Source organism: Elgaria multicarinata, chromosome 1 (assembly GCF_023053635.1).
Source record: "Elgaria multicarinata webbii isolate HBS135686 ecotype San Diego chromosome 1, rElgMul1.1.pri, whole genome shotgun sequence".
Taxonomy (NCBI): domain Eukaryota; kingdom Metazoa; phylum Chordata; class Lepidosauria; order Squamata; family Anguidae; genus Elgaria; species Elgaria multicarinata.
The window spans coordinates 44899200-44916930 of NC_086171.1; the positions used below are offsets into that span (position 1 = coordinate 44899200).

General features: G+C 41.3%; 1 protein-coding gene across 9 annotated transcripts in view; it reads right to left on the reverse strand.

Moving 5' to 3' along the window:
- The window catches only part of ADAM22 (ADAM metallopeptidase domain 22), a 170481-nt gene that overhangs the window by 127218 nt on the left and 25532 nt on the right, over window positions 1-17731 (reverse strand). For all 9 annotated transcript variants that reach the window (XM_063127178.1, XM_063127241.1, XM_063127223.1 and 6 more), the window contains exon 3: window positions 9575-9651. In XM_063127178.1, coding sequence (XP_062983248.1) covers window positions 9575-9651 — 77 coding nt within the window. The remainder of the gene's footprint in view (window positions 1-9574; window positions 9652-17731) is intronic.

Below are 17731 nucleotides of genomic sequence, written 5' to 3' on the forward strand. Positions count from 1 at the left end.
TCATTGCATGACAATAATTCCCTCGACTATCTTTCAACGTTTCTATCCCATTCCTCCCTTTTTCTTTTTGTGTGAGCTTGGCAAGCAACCTCGAGTTCTTGTTACTGTTTTCAAAATATTCCCTTTTCATATACATTAAATTCTTTTGAATCTCTTCTATATTTAAGTTTTCTAATTGTTTCTTCTTAGCTTGTATTTCCACTAATTTATATTTATCTTTACTTCGCCAATATCTTTCCTCCAAGTTTTTAATTTCTATCTCTAACTTTTCCTGTTCTGCACGTTGTTGTCTTTTTAAACTACATGTTTCTCTAATACAGATTCCTCTTGCTACAGCCTTCATGGTGTCCCAAATGACTGACCCAGCCGTTCCTCCTTTTTCATTAATTTCCCATGCCTCCGACAGTTCCTTCCGAATTTTATCTACTATTTTATTGTATTTCAATATCTTTGTGTTCAACTTCCATCTATATGCCTCTTTATAATCTTTCTTAACTGTAAATTCTAAACTTAACAAGGCATGATCGGTTACTTTTATTACCCCCATTTCCATTTTACAAATCCTCGTTGCAAAGTCTTTTGAAACAAATATATAATCTATCCTGGAGTATGTATGATGAACTGGGGAAAAGTATGAAAATCCAGGCCTATTCCCGCAAAGTAAGCGCCACGAATCTAAATAATCATTTTCTTTTACTAATTTATTCAATATAGTCATATTGTTCCTCTTTTCAGCATTAGTGGGATTTGACCTGTCCCTTTTATTATCCATAACCATATTAAAATCCCCAGCTAATAATGCATACCCCTCCTTAAATTCTTCTATTTCTTTGAACAGCTTTATAAAAAATTCTCTATGCCTCTCATTTGGGGCATAAACATTAATCAAAGTATAAACCTTTCCCTCAATTTTACCTTTTAACATAAGATATCTACCCTTATCATCCTTTTTTACCTCTTCTAATATAAACCCACTTTTTTTTGAAATCAAAGTGGCCACTCCATTTTTTTTTGATGTCCCTAATGATTTTTCATAATAGGCTAACCACTTTAATTTTATCATATTCGAATTCTCGGAGCCTTGGTGTGTCTCTTGGATCATTATAATATCTGATCCCTCTTTATTTAGCATTTGTTCTATTCTCTTCCTTTTCACGACTGCCCCTAAACCTTTAACATTGAGTGTTGATACCTTTATCTTTTTATCCATAATCACCCTTTTGAAATCTCTTCCGATCCCTTGTGCTCAGCAATTCAAACTTGCTTACATAAAAACACAAACTCCATACATAAAACCCACACCCTCCTACCCCGATCCCTCCTCCCCTACCTTCCCCCCCTCCCCACCCCCCCACTCTAATCCCCCCCCCCATATCCCCGTGAGTCTAATACTCCAGCCATCTACTTTAAAGGGGGAGGGGGGAGGCAGTGCTGTGCCTGGCCGGCAGGTCTCTATATTAGCATTTTTATTTGCAATTATCTCCAACATAATTAACAATTCTCTTACTCTCCAGATGTCCCAGCCTCATTCCCTCCCCCACCCACTCCAGCCCCATCTGCTTCCCCATCCAGACCCAGCCTCTTCAGCAAATCTTTACCTTGATCCAATGAGGTTACTCTGTATTCCCTCCTCCCATATGTAAATCTTAAGAAAACCGGGTAACCCCATGCATAAGGAATTTTATTCTTCATTAATGTTTCCGTTATTGGTTTAAGACTACGTCTCCAATTTAATGTGCGTTGAGAAAGATCATTGTAAATTTGCACTGGTTTGCCTTTACACTGTATCTGAACCTTAGATCTCAATTCTTTCATAATTTGCTCTTTTTTGTAATAGTTGCCAAATTTCACCAATATGTCTCTAGTCCCTTTGTAGTTTTTCCCCCCCACACGGTGGACTCGGTCCAGATCCGATCCATCTATTGGAATGTCAGGCGTCAGCTCCTTGAACCAGTTCACGATAATTTCTCTAAGATCTTCTCCTTGCGTCTCCTTCAGCTGCTTTATTCGAAGCGAAGATCTACGAGATTGATCTTCCAAGGCGATCAAACGCAATTCCCATTCTTTAAATTGTATATTAGTTGATTTTTCGAAAGCCTCTTGTTTCTTCTGGTCCAGATCCACTTTAGCCTCTATCTTTTTGATCTTATCCGAATTTTCCATCATTTTATCCATAATAGTACGCATTTGTTTTCTGAATTCACTCATTTGCTGATCCATTTTTTTAAAAATAATCATGTTATTTTCTGCTATAATAGCCTTGATTTCCATTAAAGAGGGAGGGTTACTACCACTTTCTTTCCCCCCTTCTGCCATGTTTCCTTCTTTATTTGGTATTGTATCCAAAGAGACTGGGTCTATATCTTCCTCTTCCTGTTCAACTCCAGGGGCTGTACTTCCCAGGAAGGAGAGGTAAGCCAAATTATGATTTGAAGGTTTCTTTTTTTGTTTATTAAGCTTTTCCCAACTTTTGATCTTTTTTTTAACGTTGGGCATGGGTCCCTTCTGGGTAGGGCATAAATCTTAGAGTCCAACTCTCTTCCTTAGCAACTTATGCTGGCTTCTCTATTATATAGCACTCACAGCTCCTTCTTCACGAGGAGGGGGGAAAAATCCAGTTCACAACAGCATTCACTAGAGGGGATCAGATTTAATCACTCAAAGTCTCTCACATCCCACATCTCCCTCACCGAATGCCAAATGCAGCTTTTTTCACCCCTTCACCCCCCTTCTCGCCACGCCAATAAATCCAGTCAACCACTTTAACCTTAGAAAGCCAGCATTCCAATCGTTCCCATGTGAGATAAAGATGAGAGGTTATATCACAGATCAATGTCCAGCAAACATAAATTCCTTCTTTTTAAACTGCGTCAGTCAGCGTTTACTTTCACTTTTCATAGAGTTGCCGTTTAGACAGACATTGCATTAATCATAGTTCATCTCACCTCCCTTCTCCAAATCTCTCCACTTTCCCGGCTCCTGTTGGTTTTATAATCATTTTCTGTCAGTTGCTCAAAGATTCATGCCCATTAAAAGAGAGATAATTGCCTTTTCCGGCAAGCGCCGTTCAGAGCCTCAGAAGAAACCCGCCATCGCTCAGGCTGCCAAGCTCCGCCCCCCGGGTGTAGTATTTGTAGCCACTGGCCTTTGCTAGACCAGGCTATATCCTGGGGTGATACCCGGGATCGTCCCTGTGCATCCAGATGATGCACAGGGGATCCCGGGCTCAGGCAGGGATCAACCCTCCCTGGCCCTGGGATATAGCCTAGGCCTTTGGCCCTGCTTTTTCCTGCGGTCTCGTGCTCTGCCCAAGACCGCAAGCGTGTGGCCCATTTCCACGACTTTTCCAGGCTCCGCACAGTTACTCGTGCGGAGCTGGGAGCTGCGCCCATTGAGGCTAGGGTGGGGGGAGTGGGGAAATGAAGTTAATTTTTTTTAAAAAAAAACCTTACCTTTGTGCACGAGTGTTCGTGCGCTCTGTTCCTTTTTTAAAAAATGGCAGGTGCGACGCCTCTTCTCCAGAGGTCGCCGTGCCTGACGTGTAAATGAGGGCGACATCCCGCGATACTCGCATCACGGGATCTCCCCTTCTCTCCCCTGGATTTTCAGGTAGGTCTAGCAAAGGTCTTAGTCTACAATTATAGTATTAGAGTTAAACCCAAACTACTCAAAATAAGCAGATACACAGAATGAAAAGTGCAGATGGCTACACTCAGAAAGTAATAAAACGTGACTTCACTCACAGTGTTCCACCAGCACAACTGGTTATGATCAAGTGAAACCATCCTAAGATGCTTATCTAATGACATAATTCTCATACTACCAAAAGAACAGTTAAACAGAAGTCTGTTGATAGAGCTTATGCTAATGATTAGGCAATCCAGGGCCCAAATATTGACACAGGAGGCATGTGGTATCCTAAGAACTCCCTGATGACAAATACCATTGTGTGTGTTTTTGGTCTCATAACCAGGGGCTGAGATTAATAGATTCTATCTGGTAGCCATCAGTGGAAGATGAGAAACCACAAGCCCTCTCCACCAGCCTGGCTTAGAGGAAGTGTCACAAGTGTGAATAGTCTGGTTGATACAGCTTACTGAGGTTGTGTAGGATCTTTGACACTTTAACAGTCTTATTCGGATGACACAACATGATTTCTGTAGTAAGTGTAGTAACCTGCCAATACAGTTCATTTCTTGGCATATCCACTCTGGTCCAGGCAAAAGGTTCAAAACCCATTGAGGGGGGTCCATCTTTCAACACAAACATGCAATATTAAAGTTTTGCCTCAGATTCAAGCCCAGATCTATTCAAATAAAGATGGTAACATATGTATTCGGTTCTCATGAAGTTGTGTTGCAAAAGGAGTAAAGCAATAAAATCATCAAAAAAGCAGTAAGGTTTTTTTTAAAAAAATAAACAGTTGGTATTGAGTTGCAGTATATTTTATTATTATATTACATAAATACTGGCAAAGAAAAAGAAGAAATCACATCCAGATGTTCTGGTGTTGCTTGCACAGATGTGTGTTGCAATCTTCCATTTGTACTACTGGAATTAATCATTTGAAAGGTGGGTGTGATTTTTTAAAAAAGTAAGAAATAAAATTGCTTTTCACCCACAGAGAAGTCAAGACACTCAAAAACCCAAAGTCCTAGTACTCCTCTCATATGTAGTATCTAAGGAAACTAATCTGGTTAATCTAGCAACAATTCTTCTTGCTACAATTAAATGTCATTTAAATTTAAATGTCACTTTTTAAATTATAAGCCTATGGGCGGAGTTTGTTCTTTTTAGCTTAATTATGGTACGCACCTAGCTTCTGAGGCAATTTAAAATAATACTGCTTGAACTGTATTTGGCACTGGCAAAAATAAAACTGAAAAATTTCTTATATCTATATAACAAATTGTGCAAGCATAAACTTGAATATTGTACAGTGATGTTCACTATTAAAGCTTTTCTTCACCAAAACAGGCCACTTTGGTGAGGATCTTCTGTTAAACCTTAGATTTATTATTAATACACCAAGTAGGATTACTTCTGGTGATCAGGTTGCTACAGAGCAGATTTTATAATAGAAAAAGAGTTTTAAAAAATAAAGCTATAAGTCTCTCAAAATCAGCTTAGCAAAAACTATAATATGCATTCATAACTATACCTACAGCAGTAGTAAATTCAAAAGAAATATCCCTTTAGGACAGAATTAATCTTTGGAATAAAGCAAACATAGCTGTCAGAAGAAAATAAATATCTGAAGGGGAAAGAAATAGTCAAGAAAAACGGATCTACAAGTACTTTCAGATTAATGTGGTGGTACAAGAGAATACCAGCAGCAGTTTTCTGCAGTTTGAAAAGCTTGGAAACTTGTGTTCCTGGCAGAATAAAACTCAGAGAATCTTTGAAATCTAGGAATACTAGAATAATTCAATGTTCTGTTATCCGCAAGAAGCAAAGTTCTTCCAATATCAACTGTCCAAAGAGTTCTTGGTTGTTGTTATGCAAGCTGTTTACGAAAATTGGATGAAGTTATTTATTGAATCCCTTGCTTGTTATCATCTTGGTTCCCACATGGAGAGTATTTGCCCAAGGTGATGGGGCAACAAGCCATGACGACTCAACTGCAGACACATTGGACTGGATTCATATTTAGTCATACTTAGTCCATTAAAATAAAAAGGACTTAAAATTAGTCATAACTTACTTAGCCCATGGATTTCAATGAGTCTGCTCTAAGCATGACTAAATCTTGATCCACTCAGCTGAGCTTACATTAATGATACAGCCATATTTTAAGGTTGTACGTTATAACTGCAGTTGCCACATATTCGAGTGGTTATCAAGAGGCCTTTTCACGGAGAACAGAACACATCTATACAAGGGATAGTTCAATAAGTATTGACTGAATTTGTCCATTGGCTCTGATTAATGCAGTTTCACAGATCTGGGTTATCAAGCAATACCAAAAATCATATTGTAATCTATGGGCAGTATTCAATACTGCCGCTACACCGCTGCTCAATCCGTTGTGCCACACCTAAAGCAAGCCTGGAATCGGAACAGGTCAGCATTCCCACTCATTTCCAGTTACTTTATGAATTGCTAGCTCCCAATTGCATTTGCCGTGAGACCCACTGGTGTGCAAGCAGTGTAGGATACTTTCCTATGAACTCATCCTAATACTCTCCCTTAACTTTTGCTTTGATTGGCAAAGGGAAGGAAATGTGAGGTGCCTTATGCCTTAGGACATTATAGTTCAAAGCAGCCACAGCCCTTTGGCCCCTGTGGGACAGAAATATGATTGCCCCAGCTTGCTATCTGAATTTCTTGTCTCAGGAATGGGCAATTTGCAACCCTCCAGATGCTGTTGGACTTCAACTTCCATCAGCTCTAGCCAGCATTGGCAATGGTGATGGATAATGGGAGTTGGAAGTCCCATTAACATCTGGAGGGCCACAACTTGTCCACCTCTAGCCTACACCAAGAAACTGCATTCGGATGTCATTCAGATGACTCGCAGCATTCGCACAAGGTTCCGAGTTTCATGTGATTCCCCCTTCCCACAGCAGCCTGATAACACATTTGCCTGCATGTTTGGTAAATCAATCACCCTCTAGAGAAGCTTTCAGGGGGTACCAGAGCTACGAGGACGAGATGGGGGGGATCCATTGCGCAAGCTTGCCTTCTGTTCACACAATGCTAGATATCACCCATAGACTTGCATGAGTAAAAATCAAACGAATCTGTCTTCACAACACTGTAAAAAGATAAGTTTGAGTTGCACTGACAGGGAACAGTGCTTCAGTGTGAGGCTCAATGACATTTGTGGTAGAGCAAATGGTCCGTGGTCCATACACTTGCCCCATTGGCTTTTGCACATTCATTACAATGGATCTGCGTAGCAATGAACTTCTCTTTGTGGTGCTTTTGCTGCATTCTCATTTTCATTTAGGCTGTTAAGTGTTTCTGAGCAAGCTTAAAAATAAGTTTTTCATTTACAGTTGTCATGACCCTTCAACAGAAACGTTACAGGCTTTTGCCCCCAAAAAAACCCTAAGGCAGAGTTTATTAGCTCGCTTGTTAATTAAAGGTAAAAAAAAATGAATAAAAATAAATGAGTATTTGGGTCTCCAAATATCTGTTCCAGGTATTTTTGTTTATTATGTTTTTATTGTAACAGGAGGCACCATTTGGATTTTCTTTTGGCATCACAATGTGGCCACCTCAGTTCCTTTGGATCAACTCACTGCACACTACCAACCTGGCCAAGTTACTCTGGATTCCAGATGCATCAGATAGCCAGTGAAGTTGCAGCCTAATTAAAGCCCCCCATCCACATCTGGCTGCTTGCACACTAGAAGCACCTCTCCTTAGCAATGGCAGCAACCACAGCCAGCCCCAGATCACACGGTAATCACAGACATCTAGGAAAGGACCATCTCACCTGCTCCACATGTGTAAAAATGCATTTTTGGCAAGATATCTGGCCTTCACTAAGCTTTGCACCTGCTTTATATTAAACTCAGAAAGTGCACATTGCTTAAAGGAGAAACCAAAACTTCCCAATGTTGCAAAACATCATTTGTACTTCTTCAACCGATAATTAACAACAGTTTACACCAAGGAAAGACTGAGATTTCGTTCTTCACCAACAGAATGCCGAAAATAAAAAGTGTCATTGATCACACAGTTGCATTTTTAATTATGATTTTCACCATATGCACCATGCACCATATGCACCATCCATATGAGTAGTATTTTTCCACCCAAACACTTTAATGATGTACAGCAGAGCAAGCACAACTTAGCAGCGGTTTGTTCTGAAATTTGATTATGAGGATTGAAACATCAGGTTTTAGTTAGATGCCTAGTACTACAATCCAATTTCTCACTTAATGAAATTCAATATATGCAATCTACAAATTTCTCATTCTAGAAAGATTTTATGGCACTGTGATTAATAGTGGTTTAATCTGCCCCTGTTATTTTAATATTATTTAATGTTGTCGCTTACTATGTTATTGTTTTAATAACTTGTAATCTTATTATGCTCAGTAAGGCTATTTGGGAGGATGAACATATATAATAATTATAAATCAACCAATATGCAGGCGATACGATGTGCATGATACAGCACTCAAGAAGTAAAACAAACAACCACTAGTAGCACATCCAGTTTATAATTTTTTATAGATGTAAAAATATTTTAATTTTTTTTTAAAAAATCTATAAAACAACAAATTTTAAAAATTAAATTTATAAACTTAATGCGCTACTAGTGGTCATTCATTTTGTTTTTGGAATTTTAAATAATAACAAGCTAGATCTATTAACCATTCACTTCTAGGCTCTTTTAACAAAACTTTGTCCTCAGCTATACGAGGGGGGTGAGAGGAAAGCGATCTCGCGATTTTATGATCACAAGATCGTCGTCCTGGTTCACACCCAGCGTGCGACATCGTGCCCGCCATTTTCTTTTGTTTTTGTTAAAGGGGATGGAGTGCACGAGCGCTCGTGCACAAATAGTAACTATTTTTTAAAAAAAATCCCCCACTCCCCCTACCCCACCTCCGATGGGCACAGAGCTCCTGAGGAGCTCTGTGCCCCGTGCCCGGCTCCCAGCTCCTCGCAGTTACTCACGAGGAGCCGGGACAAACCGCAACACTGGGCCACACATTCCGCAGTATCAGGATCATCCCGAGACCACAGAAAAAGCAGGCTACAACTGTAAGGTGATATCCCAGGCCAAGGGAGGGGTCATCCCGGGCCAAGGGAGGGATCATCCTTCCCTGCTCCCTAGATGCCCTGTGCATCATTTGGATGCACAGGGATGATCCCGGGGCAATCACCGGGATATTGCCCCATCTAGCTATGGCCTAAGATTATCTTTTTCTGTTATAAGACAATACAGTTCATAGAGAGATTAACAATAGGAGTTTTTTCTTTTCTATTTTGGCCAAAGGCAGGTGTAATTCTCAGAATGCCTTCACTTTTCATATTAATAACTGTCTCTAGCAAATCAGAGACCAAAATGCCAGTACACCATTCCCCACAATTCCTGCTTGCTCACCTACTCAGTGAATTGCTTTTTACTTCTCCTCTTTCTCAAAGTGGTAAGTAGCTGAGTACCTGCTAGAGCAACTCCCCTATGAGGAAAGGTGAAGCCATTTGGGACTTCTTAGCTTAGAAAAAAGACAAATAGATAGATCGTCCCTTCTGCAAGCTGAGATAATGCCAGGCTGCATGAAGACCGGAATCGAGATGCAAAAGTGGAAAATATCAGAACCTATTTGGTTGGTTCCAGATGTAGGACTGGGCTGGTGGAAACAGACTTCCCTGCCCCCTCTCCCCAGGGCAGCCCTTCCAGCCCCTGAAAGTGCTACACATCAGATAGGGGAACCCTTCTGAATGGTATGGTATAAAGGAAGAGGATCCCCCATAATCAGAGGGAAGCATCTTCCATGAATGGAAGTCAGATCCTGGATCCAGCCTACTGTATACAATGCTAAAAATAATAATAATAAAAAATACAAGTGTACAAGTCAAATATCAATTAATATATTTATATACTTACTGGTTTAATTCTACATCCAAGATGAAAGAAGATCCAAACGCGTCAACCTGGAAGCTGGCTCGGGCAATATGAGTGGACTGCAATGTTAAAAGAATTGAAATGGATCAGTTAAGCATTCAATTATTCCCAGTGTATTCTTCTAAATACGTAACAAAAAATGTACTTAGCATCAGCACAAATGTATGAAAGCACGTTATTAAGCTGAATGATGTAACTGATTTTTCATGCGACTAAGATTTTGTAGAAAAATAGAAAGAGGTCAGAGCTGACAATACCCTCTGTTATATATATATATATTTTCATTGTCATATTTAACATCTTTAAGGTTGGGGAGTGCCCTAAAACAGGCACAGAGCTAGATCCTTAGGCTGGGGAGCCTGAAGCCTGAATATTTTTTGCTCCTTCCCCCTTCCACTAATGCAGGGGTCGGCAACGAGTTGCCCGTGGACTGCATGAGGTCCCCCTGTTGCGGGTGCGGCCTGTTACTCTCCACCGCCAGTGTGGTGGTAGCAGTCAAAAAGAGCCAATTTAACACAGATGCTGACTAGTGCCTCATCCCACCACAAAACCACATTTATTGGCTAGAAAGAGCCAATTTAGCCATAAACAAGCCACACATTCCCCACATGCCTTGTTTTAAAGCCAAATTGGCCCTCTTTGTCCACCAATGCCAACATGCTGAAATTTGATGGTGAACCACTGCTTTTATGTCATTACTGTACTGCCAGATTTCAGTAGCACGGTGGCAGGGATGTGTGCCCCCATGGGCTCAAAGTGGGAATTACCCCCTCCAGAACCCTGGAAGTTGTCCACCCTTGCACTCAGGCCTACTCTTTGGTACTTGAGAGATCAAGAGCTGTAGCTGCTACTCAAGAGTCTGCCTGCAATTGGCTACTTTGGCCCCTTGATGGGAGGGAGGAGTCTTCTACTCCTCCGGACCACAGCCACGTGAACCTTATCGGGCAGGGAGCCCCTTAGAGCAGCAATACATCTCACCATGCCTACCTGTCCTTTTTCTGAGCCAATCTCACTAGACAGCATCAGCATTTCAAACAAATTCCAGCCAGCCAGTCTGTTGAGCAGACATCTTGGTGTGAATGTACAGAAAGGGGGGGTAGGAAGAGAGACTGAGCAGCACTCCTCTCTCCCTTCTGATTACAGAGGAGATGAATGGCATCAGGGTGGGATGAGGGATTAATCAGCATCTATGCCAAAATGCTGCCTCATGGGGTTAGCCATCCATAGGAAAGTGTGTCCCCCCCCTGACATTTTCCTTCAAGACTGGCTGTTTAATATGGGCATTTGCCAATGTGGTATAGTGGTTATTTATTTATTTATTTGTTGCATTTCTATACAGCCCAATAGCCAGAGCTCTTTTTATTTATTTATTATTGCATTTATATCCCAGCTTTTTTTCCTCCGTTGAACCCAAGGCGGCGTACATAATAATCCTCCTCTCCATTTTATCCTCACAACAACAACCCTGTGAGGTTTGTTGGGCTGAGTGTGTGTGACTGGCCCAAAGTCACCCAGTGGGTTTCCATGGCTGAGTGGGGACTAGAACCCGGTTCTCCCAACTCCCAGTCCAACACTTTTAGCCACTACACCACACTGGCTCTCCATAGTGCACGGGTGCGGAACTTCATTCAGCCTGAGGGGCCACATTCCATTTCAGATCAGCTCTCGGGGGCCACTTCCCAGTGGTGGGTGGGGCAAAAGGGGTGCAGCCAAAAATACCAGTATACTTCGCTTAAAGCTCTTCCTGCCTGAAAGTAGGCTTTAGAAAAGGCATAAAAGCCAAGAAACCACTCAATGATTGGTGGTTGAGGGAAAGTGGGGGCATGACCATGTGGAGAACCCCGGGAGAACCAGACTCGGACCCCAGAAGGGCCAAATCTGCTCCTGGGCTTGCGGTTCAACATCTCTGAATTAGTATTGGACTAGAATTGGGATCTGAGTAAGGACGGGGGAGAATTTCATTCAGTCCACATTTTGAAGTGAACCAACCTCATGTGTACTTCTTGGACTAATCAGGTTAGAATGCAGTTAACCTTTGGGATGCACACACCTCTGGATTTTGCAATGCTATTTTTCGGATCAGAACGCATATTTTATGGGTGAAAGTGTGTGCGATTGAAATGTAAATTTTCGCACTGAAAAAAAATGGGACAGGCTAATAATGGAGCATGCACGAAAATGACAAAGACCATAAATAGGCTGTTCCATCCATCCCCAGGTCTGAGAAAAAAGTCTTGTGGTTTTCCATGCAAAATACAATCTGTCACAATCCTACAGACATGTACTGATAAAATAATACCAGGAAAACCTTTAGGGAGGAATAAAACAGAGGGGCAGAAAGTGAGAAGGAAAATAACCCACCCACCCCACACACAGCCCAGTTCCAAAATCTACTGCACAGTTAAATACTTCTGGAAAGGCTTTCTGGCTGACCCTTACATGGCAATAAACTGGAGGGTAATTTGACCAAACGCGGCTTCCTCACTAAAAGGGTTGTTAGCGGAAGCCGATTCGGAGGCCTTCAAGAAAAGCATCCACAGTTTAGTAAAGAAGCAGGGCAGCCCATTGAGGTTTGCCAATTACACCAGTGTCTGTTTTGGCACCGGCTCCTTGGGAACAAGGGCTTATTCTGTGGGTGTGAAGAAAGCGATGGACTTCCATAGTCTTACCCTATGAAAATAAGATTGCCCCAAGCATTCAGATAGCAGGAGCAAGGAGGAAATGTTATGGAAGGCCTGCAGAAGAGGAAGACACAGCTGGAGTCACCATGGATGAAACTCTCTTCCAGGAGAAGTGAAACTCCAGCCAAGGATGTTCTGAATAGTAGCTCAATCTCTCAGCCACTGTGTTACACCTGCAAATACTTGGGAGCTCTCTTTTTCCTCATATGAAGTTGACAAATAATGTAAGTGGATAGAAGAAGAGACATCTCCCATTAACCTCGGCCTTGGGAAATTACCAAGATCCCCAGCACGTACCAGGCTATTAAGGCTGTAAACTCTGAACTCATGAGGGCTAGAACTTTGATTTGATTGAATATTCTAAGCAATCTGAAATCCACAGCTATTTAATGTTCCAAATGGTTCAGCGTGTGCCATAGATGTGCATAATGTGAACAATCCCGAGTTTGATGTGAGGAACGCTGACCTGCTATGCACCCTCCCATATCTGACAGAGGAGATGTTTATCTGTTAGCAATCTACTTTCATACCTTGCCATAGTCTGAGACATCACAACTCAAATTTCTGTATAACCCAGGAAGAACATTCCCACATTTAGATGCTACAGATATGTACATGTTTACTGGCATGCCTCATCATACACTGAATTTCAATTATATTCACTAGAATCATAGAATAGTACAGTTGAAAGTGGACTATAAGGCCATCGAGTCCAACCCTCTGCTCAATGCAGGAATCCACCCTAAAGCATACCTGACAGATGGCTGTCCAGCTGCGTCTTGAATGTCTCTAGTGTGGGAGAGCCCACAACCTCCCTAGGTAACTAGTTCCATTGTCATACTGCTCTAACAGTCAGGAAGTTTTTCCTGATGTCCAGCCGGAATCTGGCTTCCTGTAACTTGAACCCATTATTCCATGTCCTGTACTCTGGGATGATCGAGAAGAGATCCTGGCCCTCCTCTAGTCTTAATTTTGCTATTTCAAAGCTAGACAAACAGTATTGTGCCGTTCAAACTGTTGCAGGTGGCAGATGAAGCCCTAGTATCAGGTCCAGAGCCCAAGAAAATAAGTAGCACACCTATTAAATAGGTTCAGAAGAATAGTTTGCTGTAGCCAATGCATTCCATCCTTTATTTAGTTCCTTTGAAACATACCAGCCAGCTTTTCATTAACCTGAAAATACATCCCAGGCAGTTTGGGTTGGTTTTCCCTTTTTCTTTTTTCTTTTTTCTAGTATGGAAGAAAAATTATGATAAGGGACAGGTACCCAACTGAGTTCTGACAACAGTAAGTTTGATACGCGCTGGGAGCAAAGACCAACATAGCCTCCAGCCATTACTAGGGCTTCGACTGAAGTAAAGAGTGTCAAAGCACCGAGACAATTTAATGAGGCAGACTTAAGGCAGTCTCCAGAGAGAAGACACTTGAACCATCAACAAATGCCCAGAGGTTACACAGGTTCAGCTGGAGTGGGCCCCAATAAATTGGCTGCGGTTATTTATTTTTAAAGCAAATGGAGCTCACCCAACAGGGTTATTCCACGGGGAGGGAAAATCCAGACTGAACGGATTTTACAAAATTGGCACATCCATCAGGCCTGCAAGGCCTCCAGGGAGTGTGTGCGCACAGCTCCATCAACCCAGGTCCACATGAAGCGGCAATATTGCGCTTCCAAGGGCAAGCCCTGACATGTGCAAAATATGTGTTTCCAGACAGGCTTAATCCGTCCTCTACTACAGCACTTTCCAGGTAACACCGAAGAATTTTATACCAAGTTCCTCCTTGCCGATAGAAACCCCTCAGTTACCTATAAGGTTGCTAAATTCTGCCACTTGGCTATGAGGACACATCATAACCTATTAACCTCAGAGGACTGTTAAATCTCTGGGAGATGGGAACTAAGGCTCTGTACTACTTTGTATGGTTGTTGTTGCTGAATTAATGTTGTGCTGGTCTCGGACCGTAATAAAGTGATTGATTGAGTCTTTGTGTTTCCAGAAGGGACAGGTCATGGTACATCCAGAAACATGCATTTTTGCACGTGTCAGGATTTGCTCCCGGAAGCGTGATATTGTAGCCATGCACAGTACGGGACCACGTACAGACCAAGGCCAGGACCCAGGAGGGCTGCCTATGCACCCTACTGGATACTGCCCTTTGTAAATATTGAAAAACAATAGCATGCAATTCCCCTTACATGGTTTACATTTAAGGAAAAAACAAAGATACTGAAAACTGTTGACTCACCAATACATTTTAGCAACCTAAAGAACTGTGCATGATATGCTGACAACCACTCATCTATTTCAACAGAGTTCAACTCTCTTCCACTGAGATTGTTTAGGCACCTTCAATTGTGCTGCCACTACTTATTAATTCCATTTCACATCGAGACATTTATGTATTTCAATGACATCTATGTATTCTCTAACATACTGTATGCTGCCCTGAGATCCTTGTGATGTAGGGCGGGATACAAATGCTCCCAGACTGTGGAATGGCCTGCCGGAGAAGACTCGTCAACTTAACAGTCCACTAGCATTCAAGAAAGCTCTAAAGACTGAGCTCTTCCGGCAGGCCTATCCAGTGGAGTTTTAAGATGTTTTAAAAATGTTTTTAGGATGTTTTTAACAATATCTATTATGTTTTAATTGAGTATTATGTATTTTTTTGTTAATTGTTGTTCCCCGCCTAGATCAAAATGGAGAGGCGGGTAAGAAATAATAATAAATAAATAAATACAACTTTCTGGGGATAATCACCTGAAAAATATTAATTGTATCTTCAATATTGTATTTGCAGTTGGCATCCATTCATAGTTACTACTGAACTTATGAAATGGAAAAATGTCCGCAGAAAAATCAAGAACTTTTCCATTCCACATTATAGAGGGAGAGCAGTAGCTCAGTGGTAGAGCAGCTGCTTTGCATGCAAAAGATCACGGGTTCAATCCCCAGCACCTCCAGATAAAGCTGGAAGACACCCGTCTGAAACCCTGGAGGGCTGCCACCAATCAGTGTAGATGATACTGAGTTAGATGAACCAATGGTTGGCATTGGTGTAAGGCAACTTCCTATGTCACGGCCCAACACATGGATTCCCCTGATCTGTGGTGGTTCACACTAGAAAACCGACTACCATTTTACAAAAGGAAGGAGAATAAAGGCAGAAGGAGGGGAGAGAGGCACAGAGAAGTAAAAGGCACGCAAATATTGTAGTAAATTAAGAGTGACTGCCACGTTGCAAGTTAGGGTTAAATAGAGTGACCATATGAAAAGGAGGACAGGGCTCCTGTGTATTTAACAGTTGCAAAGAAAAGGGAATTTCAGCAGGTGTCATTTGTATATGGCAGCCCATTTACTAACAGGGACTGGCCGGCGAGACCACATCACGCCAGTCCTTTTACAACTTCATTGGCTGCCAGTCCAGGTCCGGGCCCAATTCAAAGTGTTGGTACTAACATACAAAGCCCTAAACGGCTTGGGGCCAGGTTATTTGAAGGAACACCTCCTCCCGTATGTACCTGCCCAGACATTAAGATCATCCACAGGGGTCCTTCTCTGTGAGCCCCTGCCAAAGGAAGTAAGGCAGGTGGCTACTAGGAGGAGGGCTTTCTCTGTTGTGGCACCCCGGCTGTGGAACGAGCTCCCCAGAGAGGTCCGCCTGGCACCTACACTGTATTCTTTTCGTCGCCAGCTGAAGACCTTTTTATTTTCTCAGTATTTTAATACCTAATTTAACTTACATTTAAATTTTGCTGTTTTAATTCTGTATTTTAATCCTATATCAATTTCTGATGTGTGGTTTTATCCTGGTTGTGCTTTTTATATTGTATTTTGTATTTGGGTTTTTAGATTATTGGTTGTTTTACCATGTTATTTATTTAATTACATTTATATACCGCCCCACAGCCGAAGCTCTCTGGGCGGTTTACAACATTTTAAAATAGTAAACATTAAAAGTATACAATTTAAAAACACACACACACACACACATAAAAACAGTATAAAAACAACAGTATCCATTTAAAAACAACAATTGTGGGGCCAATTAAAAACAAACTTAACGTTGTTAAATGCTGTTAAAAAGCTGTTAAAAATGTTCCTCATAGCTGTTCCTCATAGTTTTAATTTTTGTGAACCACCCAGAGAGCTTCGGCTATTAGGGGTATAAAAATGTAATAAATAAATACGGAGAACCTGGTGAAATTCCCTCTTCATCACAATAGTTAAAGTGCAGGAGCTATACCAGAGTGACCAGATTTAAAAGAGGGCAGGGCACCTGCAGCTTTAACTGTTGTGATGAAGAGGAAATTTCACCAGGTTCTCCATATATACAAATAGCACCTGCTGAAATTCCCTTTTCAATACAACTGTTAAAGATACAGGAGCCCTGTCCTCATTTTCATATGGTCACCCTAGGGTTAAACATGACTCTCTTGCCTTTATTTTGTAAACATCCCTCATTTAAAAAACAATGCAGTTCCATTATAGCATTTTGATGTCATCAGTAACATCTGGAACACAGCTGGAAAGAAATACTTTAAATTTCTAGGCATTATTAGCACACTTTTAGAAGCCATGCAATCTGGACAAGGGAATTTTCCAGTCTGATATGAAGTTCATTTGTTTCCCATTACCCAACTCCATGACACTGTAAGGAATAGATACTGTAAATGTTTCCTTTAAAAAAAACATTTTAATATTAGCTCTGTTAAGGCAAACAGATCAAAGGTACCACAGTTTCCAGGATCCACTGTTGTCCCAATTGTTTGTTCTCCCAGGCCAGTTCACTAAACCAGAACACAATTTCTAGCCCCTGTGCTAAGTTAGCAAACCCATACTGGGCATCTTCCAGATGTTATGATAATTAAGATTATTCCTTACTGCAAGCCCCATATTATACTGGAGGAGAATTATAAATGTACAACATACATTTACTATAGGAAATGTGTGTTGCTGTGTTTAATGTGTCATGGACATCACAGTGATGAACCTGGGATGATTGGCAGGGATAGTTTAGTCTACCTCTCCAAAGATGAATCAGACAAGAGAGTAAAGGTCAGCAACATCTTTATCCTCCACTTCTTCCTCTATGTCCAGCACTGGGTTGAACACTACTCTGGCCTTAAGGCACATGAAGCAGCCACCTTGCTGAAGCTAAGCAGGTCTGGGTCTGGTCAGTGCTTGAAGGGGAGACCACCTGAGAACCATATGTTGCCATCTTGAGTTCCACAATGGAAGAAAGGTGGGATATCAATGAAATAAATAAAACATACCTCTTGTTCTCAATGCTCCCCATAATCCATTCCTGGCCTCTTATAAATGCTTCAGAACAAATACATTTCATTTTTTAAATTTTATTTATTTATTTATTTAGTAAAACATTTCTATCCCTCCCTATTATCACTGGGATCTCAGTGCGGCGTGCAGATAAAATCAGAACAAGAGAAACATAA